The following is a 14203-nucleotide window of genomic DNA, read 5'->3' on the forward strand; positions in this document are numbered from 1 at the left end:
ACCATTTATTTTTCCAGTGTCCCTTCTCCTCTATGGTCTGGCAACAAGTTCTTGTCCCTTCTCCTCTATGGTCTGGCAACAAGTTCTGGGGAGGACTTTGGCGCCAGGCATTCCTAACAACCTCACAGACATTGTGGACTGGCTTGTCTAGTATGGGACGTCCAAGGTTTTTCGAAATTTAGTGTTACATAGCACCTTAGCAGTTGTAGTGTATGGCATTTGGATTGAAAGGAATGCTAGAGTGTTTCAAGGCCTATCCAAACAGGTTGACATTGTGTCCCTTAACGTGGTTAACTCTATCAAAGATTTTCTACACTCCAGAAGATGTGTTAAGAACTCCACTTTGAACAAGGCTTTGAGAGACAAATGGAGGTTTCCGGATAGTATTTTTTCAATGTAAACATTGATTCTACTTTGTATAGCCAATAGATACCTTAAAGTTGTTTATGTTTCTCATGGGGGTTGCTCTTATTACGTTTTGTAGTGGGAATTTTGTTTCACAATGGGGGATGCCCCTTTTAGTTTGTATTCGTTTGAGCTTTTCAATGAAATTGTGCTTATCAAAAAAAAAGATCACTAGTAACCACCCACAAGAAACATTAAACAGTTATATCCCGAGGTTTAGCTGGGATAGTGTCACCGTCACTTTCACAAATACATAGAGTTTACACTTAGATAACAAGTACATGAATAACACCAATAGATAGATTTTGATCATACAGGGAACGAGACAAGGCTGTAGGCGAAGTCATGCATGCCACCGCAATCATGCTCCATACTATTAAATGTGAAGTTCTTTCCAGTCTTGACATTCATAGCAATATAGCGGGATTTGCATCCAATACCGGAGACCAGAACATCACCGTTACTCACCCAAGCAATTGGCCATAAAAAGCACATGCGCCTTATTCCAGGTTTTTGAGCATCTAAGACAATTTCGTGGAGCTTCCTCCATCCATGAATCCTGGGATCAGACAAGACCCAGACATCCCATGTTCTTTTATAATGATTAACAACAACACAAGACAGAGATTTTCCCTTTCTGACATAATAGATAGTAGTGTCTTCAGTCTCAACTGCCGGGCTAGGAAACTCGTAAAACACTTCAGATTCCACATCCAAAGCAGCAACACAAGGAAAAGTATTATAAGCCCAATAAATAAATCCTCCTGCAGAAAACCTATAACCCCTAAATATTTGTCGGCAAGGATCGGACAACTTTTGACAGTTAATGGGTTTCCATGCATAATCTTTGCCCATAGTTACCATCGCGCAATGATATACTTTGCTCTTTTTGGAACGATAGGTGCACACCAATTTATATTCCATTGTTGAATAAGCACATGCTAATGTGAGACCAAAACGAAAAGAAGGGAAACAAAACAGGGGAGCAGCTACCCTTTGCTTAGTGAGAGGATTTGCTGCATACACTTCTTTGTCGTCATATCCATCCATAAACAGTACCAGACCGTCGCAGGTAGCCGAAAGCTCATTAGGAAAATTAAAATTTACCTTTGTCACGGTGGTATTCATTTCCCCAAACTTGCCAAATTGGGCAGCACAAGAATAATGTTCTTGGATTAACAATCCAGTAGTGGACCGCAGGAGGTGTTCCTTTACGAAAAGAGGGTCACGAATAATTTTATACCACTGCCGACAAACGTACCTCATTGAATTGTAAAGAATATCGGCTGGAAGCCAAACGAGGATGTAGAATATAATCTCTTCAGGAAGAGAAGGTGTGTTGCTTCTCTTCTTTTTATTAGAACAGTAAACAAGTTTACACTTTGCGCGGCCGACCCTCTCATTTGGAACTTCTCCTGCAGTCATCTAACAAGGATACAAAACCAATTAAACGAACTACTAAGAGGAGACTGACAAATCACTCAATTAACAAAAAAACACAAACACACACATACGAGGAGACCCAACACTGAATCAAATGACAAGTTGCAACAAATGATCCTCATATTTAGAATGCCAGTAATCAGCGAAAATGAACGAAGAAAAACCCCCCATAGCATTCACATTTGTATAGTTCAAAAGTCTTAAACTCCTTCACTTTGGTTGTCAATTTCATATGACCAAAACGCTTGTTTATTTGTAATCTCTTCATCATGGAGTTACATTCATTTCTGACTTAATCACAGTAGTGTCGTACTCTAAGCTGAGAAATACCCCCTTCCAGATCCGTAGGCTATGTAGCACAGACACGAATACGGACACGGACACTGGAATGCTACAAAAATGAGGACACAACAATGTACATCTATACATGTAAATTATCTCTTTTTTCCAAGTACTGATATATACGAGTACAAGACATAAATATACTGATACACACTATTGCACAGATATGCATATACAATATAAACAATTGCACATGTAGATACACATACACACATATACCGATGAACATAGATTACAAAAGAAGTATAACCAATATATACAACAAGACACCTAGGGTTTCAATGCTCCAAACTAGGATTGCCTTCTTTCCTCTCTGATGTTCCGTATTGTTATATTAGGTTAATCTGATGTACTTAATTACAATATCAGCCCCAATGTTTACAGTGATACATTTTTACCCGACAAAATTTAAAAATATTACACATCAACCCCTGCCGTGTCCCCAAACGGGTCCGAGCCGTGTTCCGAAAATCAATTAAATTTAAGGGTGGTGTGTCCCTTTGTTTACCGTCGTGTACTGCTGAGTCTCGGACCTAACCGTTGAAAAGGTCGGATGCCCCAAGCGTAGGGCTAGGTCGTTGATAGCATAATAACCGGTAAGACCAGGATCGTATCCACAGAGAGCTAGGAGTGTAGCTCAGCTAGAGGTTTACTTTAGTAGGGTTTTTGGCGTTTAGACGGCCAACTCTTGGTTTTGAATTGAGCGGTGGAATTCTCTCTTGATTAAAAGACTAGAAACGGATTTGAACTAGATTAACGGCCGGCAAGGTCTAGGGATGATTCTCACCCATGCCTTGGGCCGAATCAACTCTCCTCATCTTTAACTCGGTTGAGATACACGGCATAGGTTCTCAACCGGAAGATTTAACAATGAAAATCATTTTAAGACTAGAAAAGGAGTTTGATCATGAGATGAGTTCTTGAAACATTTGGACAAACAAGAGGAGGCCATAGCTCCAAGCATCATGTGTGGCAAGTAGCATGCTCTTGCCTACACATGATCAAAGAGGTTAACAACTCCTAGTTTTGATTCATAAAAGATGAACTCAACCCATAATCAAACTAATCATGAAGATCTATGGTGAGAAGAGCAAGATTAACCCAAGTCATGGAGTGGTAATCACCCCATGACCAAGCCTAAGTAACTACTCACACATGCTTGAAAGATTAAGCATAAAGCTAAAAAAGTAAACTTGATTCATGGATGAAAAAGGAAATAAACTTGATTTATAAAAGGATCCAACACGTAGCTACAACGTTAATGAAGCAGAAAACATCAAACAACAAGAACTAGCTAGTGTTCTTGCTAGATCAAAGCTTGAAACCCTAAGGGATTAATAAAAAACCTAGAGAGAGATGAGAGAGAGAAAAAGGTTAATTAGGTTACAAATAGAATGTGTCATATTTGGCCAAAGGGGGTATTTATAAGCCCTAAAAAGCAAAGTTACAAGGGACCAAAAGGTCCCCAAAAGCCCCCTTGGCCGACCTTCTACTAATGGAAATTTCAGTTTTTTACAAGGTCCTACTTGTAGGCTTAGTGGCCCTACTGGTAGGTCTTCAATGATGAAAAGCATGTGGCCAGTTTCTTCAAGATTCCTACCGGTAGGTTTTCAAAATCTGATGTTGGGTCCAAAATGTGGCTTCACTGGACTGAGTTTGTACCAGTAGGCTTAGGATCCTAGCCTTCCAACTTGATTCCCTTGTGAACTTTCAGATTAGGATTTGTACTGGTAGGTTTAGGATCCTACCGATAGGGCTCTGGAATGATTTCCTGGGTGGTTCTTCTGATTTGAATTTGTACCAGTAGGATTATGAATCTACCGGTAGGGCTTCCAGACTTTGGCCCTTTCATCCTTGAACTTCCATGGCGAATAAAAACGCCTTAATAACACTGATTACCTATAACATCAAAAACACACCTTACGTGCAATATCAATTAACTAATGCAAGTTATGCACACATGTGTGACAAAAACGAGAGAGATAAGCCCCACTATATATAATATCCGAGGCTTATCATGTGCCTTGTGTGTTCCCATGTCCCGACACGGATACGGCGAACTTTTTGGAGTGTCGGTGGCTGCTTTATAGTCCGTAAATGTTAGTACAACTTGTACATGGAGATCTAGTTAAGATTCAAGCATATCGAACATCATGGAAGAATCTTCATGGGTCTTTGATTGAAGATTTCATTGGTTTGTTGGTGAAGACACTTGGTTGAGAACCAAGAGTAAATCGAGCCCTTCGATGAGGTTTTCGACGAATAACTGTATGTTGGAGGCTCGATGGACTTTGGGTGGTTGGACTACAGAAAAATCCAGTCAAGTGCGGCAACATGAACTCGGCAAAAGGAGCTTAGGCCTAAGGGAGTGAACTCACAGACTAGTCTGGCGGGTCTCTAGTTAACTATTTAAGTTTAGTGGTGCATGATTCTCTTTCCTGTGATTTTTTCCCCGTCTTGGGGTTTTTCCACCTATATCTTGGTGTTATACTTTTAAGTTTTAACAATTTGTTTATTTATGATAGTAGAGCTGTTTTTATATTATTATAGCCCCGTGATGGATTAGAGTAGATTTGTTGCAGTTGATTAGTGGATGGGCTCGTAGGTTCCAACATTATATTAAGTGATCTCCCACTCCATACCCAAGCAATGTGGGATTATATTCTGTAACAGTTAGAATTTTGATTTGAGAAATGTCCTCATTAGCAAATCGAACCCGAAGTGCGGAAAGTATCAAAAAAAAAAAAATTTTTTTGAGGAGTCTCGGTACTAAAAGTCCAAATAAGAGTGCACAATATCCAGCATTCTGCAAAATCAGAAATAGAAAACTTGGAAATCAATCTAGCTTAAAGGGACCAATTTTCTCTACAACGTTGGTCCTCAATAAATAATACTTGACAGAGATTCCTTCCCACACTAAGAAAGGTGGATTCAAATCCTAGTGGAATTCTTTGCTGCATAGATATTTGGTTACTAGTCCTGGGTTACTGTTGGAGAGTTTTCGAGTCAGGCTACATGAAAGATACAAAGCTTAGCTTAAGAGGGGATCATCTTTATGATGATTTCGTTAGATATACAACAAGAGTTTCATTCCTTCATTCCAAATTTCAATGATAAGTCAACTCGTACAGATAGTAAATGGCCCTTATACAGTCAATAGACTTTTCCGCCAAGGCCCTCAAGGTATTTGCAATTTTGATGCAGGCAGGGATGGTTGAAAGAAGTTCAAGAAAATTATATTACCATACGGGCTTTAGCTGGGGACAGATTGTAAAGGTAATTCCAATGAGGGAGTACTTTGATCTAGGGTCCCTATAGAAGAGATGGCATGCTCTCTGAGTAATTTGACTAAGTAGTTGGTTTACATCTTTCTTCGGTTGCCCAGATGACAAATCCCTGTTGGGTCTTTACCATCTTTCTACTCGACATTGAAGTAGAAATAAGAGAACATAGATAAGATATGAACACGGAAAATATTGAAATGAACATACATTCTCCTGACTAGAAGAATCAACAAAGACACTGCAAATATGGTCAATCAACTAAACTTAGCAGCTGCATGGAAAAGAACTTAAGACAAAACTTAAAACTAAAATAGACACACAAAAAACAGAGTTGTTAATTGGATATACTATAAATAAGGCCAGGTACCACTGACGACAGATTTGGTCAGGTTTAACATCACTTACACACATAAACATAGATTATCTATGAAGGGGAAACAGATCTGAGGAAGGAAAGGGTAAAAGACATTTCTTGGTTGGATCCAAAGCTGTATCATTTTTTGGCTGCATAAATCTATATAGTTAAAATTCAGAAACATCTTTCAAACATTTCATCATTTTACCAAGACTTTACCGAAACTGTTAAAGCATCCAATCAAAACCAATTAGCTATGAGTGGAGAGGTTGCTCAGGCTCATATACTAGGTTTGGAGGTGGTAATCAACCCATGTGGCACAAGCTCTAACACTCCTTCACGTGTGCAACCCTGGCTCGCACTCAGAGAGTTAAACAAGGGATCCATCACATTGGGATCATAAGGGGATCCATTACCAATCACTACAAAAATAGAGTCTTGTCCAAATGCTTTTGAAATCCTGGCTATGATACTAGGTCAAAACATCCAACTCAAAACCAATTGGCATTTATTTTGGGAAGAGCTAATTTGATAGTTCTTTCTATTGACCCATTAATCAAATCATTGTTGAGCATGAACAAATCATAGGCTCCAAAGCCTAAACAATTACTACAAAACAAAGGACGTATGCTTCAAAAGGCAAAGAAAGCAAGAACATGAGAGAGAGAGAGAGAGAGAGAGAGAGAATTATAATGGCAAAAAGAATCATAATTTGCATTTGCTGGATCGGGCATTGAATTCTCCACACTATTAAAGTACAAGTTCGCAGTAGGTTAATGAGTCCCTGAAAAGAGAGTGGAGATATCATAAAATGGCTCCTAAAATCTTGCTATTTCTCATCTGACGGACAGGAAAGAAAGTTTCTATCAACGATCCTCAAGTGAAGAAATGCTCATTTATCCTTAAGACAAGTTTCAATCATTATGGAGGTTGAATTCCATCTTGTTGGCACATCTTGGCAAAGTATTACTTGTCTGGAAAGCAAGTTCTCAAAGATAATAAGCAATCCTCAACTTTATAGCGTCCAAACCTCATACATATTTGACACTTTCACGCATGTTAGGCGTAACCTTACCTATACTTTCAAGCCTTCCTGTATAACAAGCTTTAAGATGTGTGCACCACAATGCACACGAAAGAACTCACCACTGCAAGGTAGGCATGGTCCAAAATAAGGGCGCTTCTTTCAGTTTCTAACCAATGTATCACCATAGAAAGCGTTGTCCAAGTAATGGTTGATATGTTTGCTCAATGCCTCGCTCTTTTAGCAAGCTAAACATTCTCTCTACTAAAATGGCATTGCTATGCGGAGGTGGCACATGAGAAAAGCTCAATTTTTCCTTACACCACCCAATTTTGATCCACATTGTGTGCAGTTACAACCACATATCCATCACTTGTAATTGAAGACCATAAACCCGATGCAAGACAAATCTTAGTAGGAATTCATGCTAAAGTGCTTGAGAATTTGAAATCCCCATTCAGAAGATACACGAAGCATTCTATTGCTTTCATGTTCCACGACTAAGAAATAACACTCATGTTCAATAATGGCTTTTGCAACCATTTCCCTATAGATCTCTTGATTTAAAAGGTGACAATTAAGAAAAATTTCATCATCTTTATGCATTTGGTTTAAGGTGACGGGGTAAATTACCAGTGCCATGGTCACCTACATGATAGTTGTGCTCACATCTTATACTCCTTTGTTGCCCATCATAACCTATATACGGTTCAAACTTTGTCCACACGAATTAAGTCCTCTAACTAGGTTTTTTTTTTTTTTTTTTGTAGCAACTGAAGCAAACTTGTCAAACTCTTTAAATTCTTCATACATGTAGGCTCAGTTTAGGCAAATCCATCCAATTTCAAGTAAAACAACTCAAAATTATGGAGAGTAAGAATGATTTATTCCCATATTATATCAACCACCAATGGAATCCAATAATTATTCCAACCTCAGAGCACTTAATCCGATACCTCGGCTACTCTATCTATTACTGGGCCCTTTTGAATGATAATCCACAAGATGGAGTATCAACTTTTTAAGTCCTTTGTTTAAATGCCAAACCAACAAGTATTACAGAAAACTTGGCATATAGGAGCTTTTGCACTGGTGAAAAGGAATATATTAGAGGATTTCATGATAGACACCCTGAGAAAATCTGAAAATTATTCTGTTCAATGCAGGCGAATTCAGAAATGAACTTTCAGTGATTCCCTGTTAAGGAACTGGGAAATGGTTTGAAGGCAGTTTATCTCAAAAGTCTACATTGGTACCATTAAAATAAGAAAGGAATAAAAAAAAAAATCTGATCTTGCCGGAAATGCAATGTATAAAGAAGAAAAAAATTCAGATATTACCGGAAATGCAATGTCCAGTAAAAAGTAAAACTGGGAAAGAGAGCACATCAATGGGAAAGCAACTACACCTGCATTACAGATCCGAAGAAACATATATCTAGAGAGAGAGAGAGAGAGAGAGAGAGAGAGAGGAGTAGATACCCTAGGACGTGCTGTGCTGAAGTGTCGGACGAGGTGTTGCGACGGCGGCTGACGACAACGGGAGATGGAGACAGACAGGGCTGCGCTAAGAGGAAAATGGACGAGGTATTGAGCGCGCGCGCTAGAGAGAGAGAGAGAGAGAGAGAGAGAGAGAGAGATCACGTGTTATCCAAATGAGCCAAAAATTTCTCCAAATGAGAGCCAATTAGAGAGAGAGAGAGACCACGTGTTCTCCAAATGAGCCAAAAATTTCTCCAAATGAGAGACCAATTACAACTTTCATGGTTTTGGGGCCTGTGTGTTGCTCAAACACTCTTCCCGCAATGGAGAATTGAAGTAACAGGGGCCCCGGGTCTCCACCATCAGGGCCCATGAGCCCATCCAAGTGTATATCTTCTCTATTCGTCGTCGGCGGGTTTAGGTCTTTGATCTAATTCAATTTTACTTTAGATGCCGGCCTAGGTCTTTGATCTAATTCCCACGACCTCCAAAAATGCACGCACAAGAATTGTCTCTGCTTTTATACCTTATATAGTATAAACTTAGCGGGAATTAAGTTTTCAGTTAATCCTTAATGGAATTAAGGGGTGCAAAACTAGACTTACACATAATTTTATGATCTTTTCATATGAAAATATTTATTATCAAATTATTGGGATTAAAAAAATAGAAAACTATTGATATTTGCATATATTATGCCCTATTGGAGAGTGCAATTTTGTTCACCCTCCTTAAAAGAGGGTGAACATTAATCTCTCTCTTATTGGTTGAAATAGTGTAAATCTCACCACAAGGTGATGATGTCATGTTTACTATTCAATACATTTTTTAGTAAGCATGATATCACTTTATGATGGGATCCACATAATTTCAACTAATAGGAATAAGGATAATGTTCACCCTCTTAAGTAGAGGGTGAACAAAACTCAACTCCCTACAAAACTCAACTCTCTATTGGATGTTGGCAATGGTCACGTTACTCACGCCCTTGCCAGGCTGAACTGGGGGACGGTGCTTTGCAATACATTTTTTGGTAACCATGACATCACTTTGTGATGGAATCTACACAATTTCAACCAATAGGAATAAAGATAATGTTCACCCTCTTAAGTGGAGGGGTGAACAAAACTCAACTCCCTATTGGACGTTGGCAATGGTCACATTACTCAAGCCCATGCCAGGCTGAACTGGGGCATGGTGCTTTGCAGCATGGTGTTGTGCACATGCGGACCGTTGATTTCGGTAATCAATGGTCTAGATTAAAAAAATAATCTTTTACCAATAAAAGATATTTATTATCAGTCAAAGATTAAAAACACATCTCAACCATTGATTGCCGATATCAACAGTTCACGTGTGCACAGCACTGTCCCCCAACCAGCTTAGGCTTAACTTAATACTTCTAATTAAGGTTTCTTTGTTAATCATTATAAAGACATTAAAAGAAAATATAGAACTAAGAACAATAATTACCGTAAACTGAAAAAATTAATCACATAAGGGGGTCCAATATCATATGTTAACGAAAATTTCTCTTATGAAAGCAACTGCAAACGAGCCGAGTCAAGCTTGAAGATGTTCAAAAAAAAAAAGCTCCCTCAGTGATGAAAAAAAACACTTTTAATACTTTTAGCCGATTTGGAAAAAATGGGTGCTTTTTAGCTCTTATTAGTCCTGTACTAAAATCAAAAACAGGATGGCCAAATTGTCGTTACCACACTTCAATTACATAAATTTATATTCAACAATTTTTTTACATAAATTAATATCCAATTCAATGCATGTCGTGTGCCTCCCTTTATAATTATACTAGCGGATGAGCCCGTGCCTGAAAGCACGACGCAATACGTTTTGGGCACTACTAAATTAAATTACCCTTCTATACTTCTGACCAACCGATAACGAACCCAACTTTTTCAGAAAAAGATTTTGTAAATAAGCTTCAAACATACATCAAATCAATTTCAAGCAAGTGAATTTAAAAAAGAAATACTACTAGTTTACAGCTATAAACAAAAACAAAGTTGCCTAAGTTTTGCAAAAAAATAATGATCACAACCTAAGCCAATTAAACCACTACATAATGATCCACCCTTTCATCAATGCTAACTAAGAATGAATCCTAAAAAAGCTGCACATTTCATCAATGCTAACTAAGAATGAATCCTACTAAAAAAATGAGCATGTGCCTTACACTTATTTAAAAGCATTGATCAATGGCCTGGACTCATTCAATTTTTAAAAAATTTAGCACCACACACACCCACTCAACGTACAATCATCAAAATTTAGCGCATTGAATTCCAAAACAATCAAGCAATTTTTTTTAAATTAGGGAATACAAATCAAAGAAACTGACTACAGTACAATTGCATGCGTTAAGGCTCACACCAACCTAAACCAACTACTCTATTTTACTATTGACCTTAGCTGTTTAACAAATGATCCAATGGTTCTAGGAAATTGAAAATCAGAATCTAACCAATATATGTGTGGAACCTAACCAGAACCAAACCGCAAAATCAGTCCGATTTTGATTTGGTTCCGGTTCTATCTAATTAGCATCCAAACACTTGTTCACAAAATATGAACTCATAAAATTAAAAATATAAAGCATCAAATAACTCATAAAATAATAATAGACATTTTGTTAAGAATGAAAACCCAACATGATTCACGAAAATACTTGACACTCGACTGAAAAACATTGACGAAAACCACCAATAAAGTAGCCAAAACCACTTATGGAATAATTAAATTCAACGACAGAAAAACATTAATGACCTATTATATTTAGGACTAAAATTAAACCTATATCATAAACTATAAAAAATATAATAGCACATCTTGAAGTAAAGAACAGCAGCTCCAAAACATCACTTAAATCAGCAACACTAACTTCTTTCATGTTCAAAAAGTAGTGTAACGTCCCAAGCAGACCACTGGCCCAGTACCCTGATTATGATCCACAGGCCACATCACATGGCCAAAAAGCTTAAGCACAAGGTACTAGTAGTAGCCCACGAGGTTTGTTATATGCCCAAGATCATCCATGTAGACTTCCGATGTGGAACGGGGTGTTACAATCTCCCCAACTTTATAGCCTCGCGCCCTCACGAGGGCTTGAGCACTATAATCACCTTTATAAATCAAACCAACAACCAAATCAAACCAAACTCCAAGGGCCCACACGGTCGTGTACATGGATGGCTCTGATACCACCTGTAACGCCCCAAGCAGACCACTGTCCCAGTACCCTGATTTTGATCCACATGCCACACCACATGGCCCAAAAACTTGAGCACAAGGTACTAGTAGTAGCCCATAAGATTTGTTATATGCCCAATATCATCTATGTAGACTTTCGATGTGGGACGGGGTGTTACAAGTAGACCAATCTCTACACATATATTTATTTTTATATAATTATATATATTAGTTCTAAATGGTCCGGTCTGGTTCTAACTACGGTTCTTTAATTGAGAACCAGTAACTGAACCAAAATTAAAGGTTCTTATTTTTTTGGAACCATAACTTGACCACAGAATTTCAAAAGGTAGGCACTAGCATAAACTGTGATATGTACACATAACATGAAGTAACAGCCAAATATTATATTGTGATGGTAACAATTATCAGATGGTGTGGTATGCATAGCCTTATTTTGTGGTAAATGTGACATTAATGATAGGTAGGTATGTATTTATGTAACGTAACTAATGCACCATAATGAGGGTAGTTAATAAGATAACAACCACAATAAAATGTTATGTTACTTAGTTTTACTTAATTTGTATTATCATGTAATTAAAGCATAATACCTTAATGATTAATGAAACTAAATAATTTATTGAATATGCTATAAGAGATCAATAGTTAGTACGTGGTTATCCATATATTAATCAATTGTATCAATCAGTTATTGATTGCAATCAAGACTACTGCTAACTAATACATCTACCAATAACATTGATTATTATTAACCTACATTAACTAATTCATTTTAGCCAATTATATTAATGCTCAATCATCACTATATCATTAGTACAATTAGCCAATGACTTTGGCTATTATAATCAATCATCACTTATTAAATATGATTAATCAATTAAGTACTCAGTCAAATGATTGACTACTATAGTCGATTATAGAGATTAATCGTCACCATACCACTAATTGAATAGTCTAATGTTAATTATAACTACAAATTGTTACAATATCACATTAATCGATTGCAGAAATCATTTCAAATAAATTATTTAAATATAATCAGGAGATTATTACAATAATATGGTTTATATTTATTATTTTTATAAGAAACATGTATACATAGAGTAAAAATTTAATGGAATATATTAACAACATTAATTGTAAGTTATTCAGAACAATAAATGAATAATTATTTTCACAATAATATTTGTAAAACAGTTTTTAATTAAAAATAATTTAATGGTATATATTAACAACATGAATTTAAAATAAAGAATTTTTTTTCCTTAAAGATCTAGTTTCAAAAATTGTTATAAAAAATTGGTTTACAAATTAAATATTATTAAATTATATTTATATTTTCACCCAATATTTGATAGTCTATTACATAAATGATTAGGAAAATAACAAAAAGTAGGGTGAATAGAACAAAAAGTAGTATGAATTTATAAATTTTCAATAATTAAAAAAAATTATGCAAAAAGGTATATTTTCCCGCCAACAAAATTCATTTTTGCGCCCAAACCGGCTACCTAGAAAACAAGTTAGAAAGAGAAAGGACAAAAAACTTTGATGTACAACTTTTAGTTGTGATAAATATGCCTTATTTTGTGATAAGTATTAATATAAAATATGCAATAATGTTATTCACACAATAATCTAAACACAACAATTCACACAATTTCTCACATAAATGTGAGGCCCACACATAGTAGTGTATGTGGAGTCCACATATGCGTGAGAGGTTGTGCTTGGTATTGTATTTAGATTGTTGTGTGAGTACAATTTTTGTAAAACATGGTAAGAAGAGTTAGTGTTCATGGTAAATATAATGGCTTTTTTTTGGCTGAAAAAACGCAAAATCACCTTACTTTTTGTGGTGGTTTTGATCCAAGAATCTAGATTAATATAAAACCTAATCTAATTGTCCATATTAAATGGAGGCATCATACCCCAACACCACATTGGGACATTATAGAAAAATTGAACACGCATTCGACGCAATAATCTTTCCTAAATCTACATGGTGGGAACTTGCATTGCATCCAAGATTCCAAATGCTCGCCTTGTTCTTTTTTATTTTCAAAAAGAGTTTTTTAAAAAAAATTTCTTAAATTATTTTTATTTCTAATATTTTTCTCTTTATCTTTCTTCACTTATTACTCCTTTTATTTTTTAAAATCTTTTTTCTAAATACAAACCAAACAAAGTACAAACTTTTCTCTGATATCCTTTCCTGCTTCTCCAATTTGTCTCCCTCCACTCCCCATCTCCTCTGCCATTCTCTGTTCCTCTCTCACTCTCTCCAATTCTCAGAAGTCAGACCTTAGTGCTCTGCAACTCTGCTGTGTCAGACTTCTAAATTACGCTGATACTGCTTTCTTTTTTTTCCATTTATCCCGCTCTCTGTTCGCACCCTCGTGGTTTCCATTTACGTCGACCCTAAATTGATTTCCGATTCGCTTCTCAAAAATTTCCCCATCCGTTCTCAAAAATTCGCGGCCGACGATTTTCCCGGAAAGTCCTGGGAAAAAGTGAAGGAAAAAATTTCCATTCTCATGATTGTTGCGAGAGAATAGACTGGAGTGTTTCTACTTTCTATTTCCACGTAAATATTGCTATTCTCGTGCTCCAAACATGTCGCCGTCTGTATAGCTAT

General features: G+C 36.7%; 1 protein-coding gene across 1 annotated transcript; it reads right to left on the bottom strand.

Annotated features, from left to right (window-relative positions):
- Positions 1-557: 557 nt before the first annotated feature.
- LOC131335208 (uncharacterized) lies at positions 558-8771 on the bottom strand. The gene is made up of 2 exons (XM_058370469.1): positions 8335-8771; positions 558-1830 (listed from the first exon to the last, which is right to left on the bottom strand). Exon 2 carries the CDS (start codon positions 1828-1830, stop codon positions 715-717), a length of 1116 nt encoding a protein of 371 aa, XP_058226452.1. The 5' UTR covers positions 8335-8771; the 3' UTR covers positions 558-714.
- Positions 8772-14203: the final 5432 nt, after the last annotated feature.

This window comes from Rhododendron vialii, chromosome 8a (genome assembly GCF_030253575.1).
Source record: "Rhododendron vialii isolate Sample 1 chromosome 8a, ASM3025357v1".
Classification (NCBI taxonomy): domain Eukaryota; kingdom Viridiplantae; phylum Streptophyta; class Magnoliopsida; order Ericales; family Ericaceae; genus Rhododendron; species Rhododendron vialii.

What these genes read in the sequence shown, in the direction of transcription:
- LOC131335208 (XM_058370469.1), bottom strand. Translation starts at nt 1,830, where the DNA reads ATGACTGCAGGAGAAGTTCCAAATGAGAGGGTCGGCCGCGCAAAGTGT.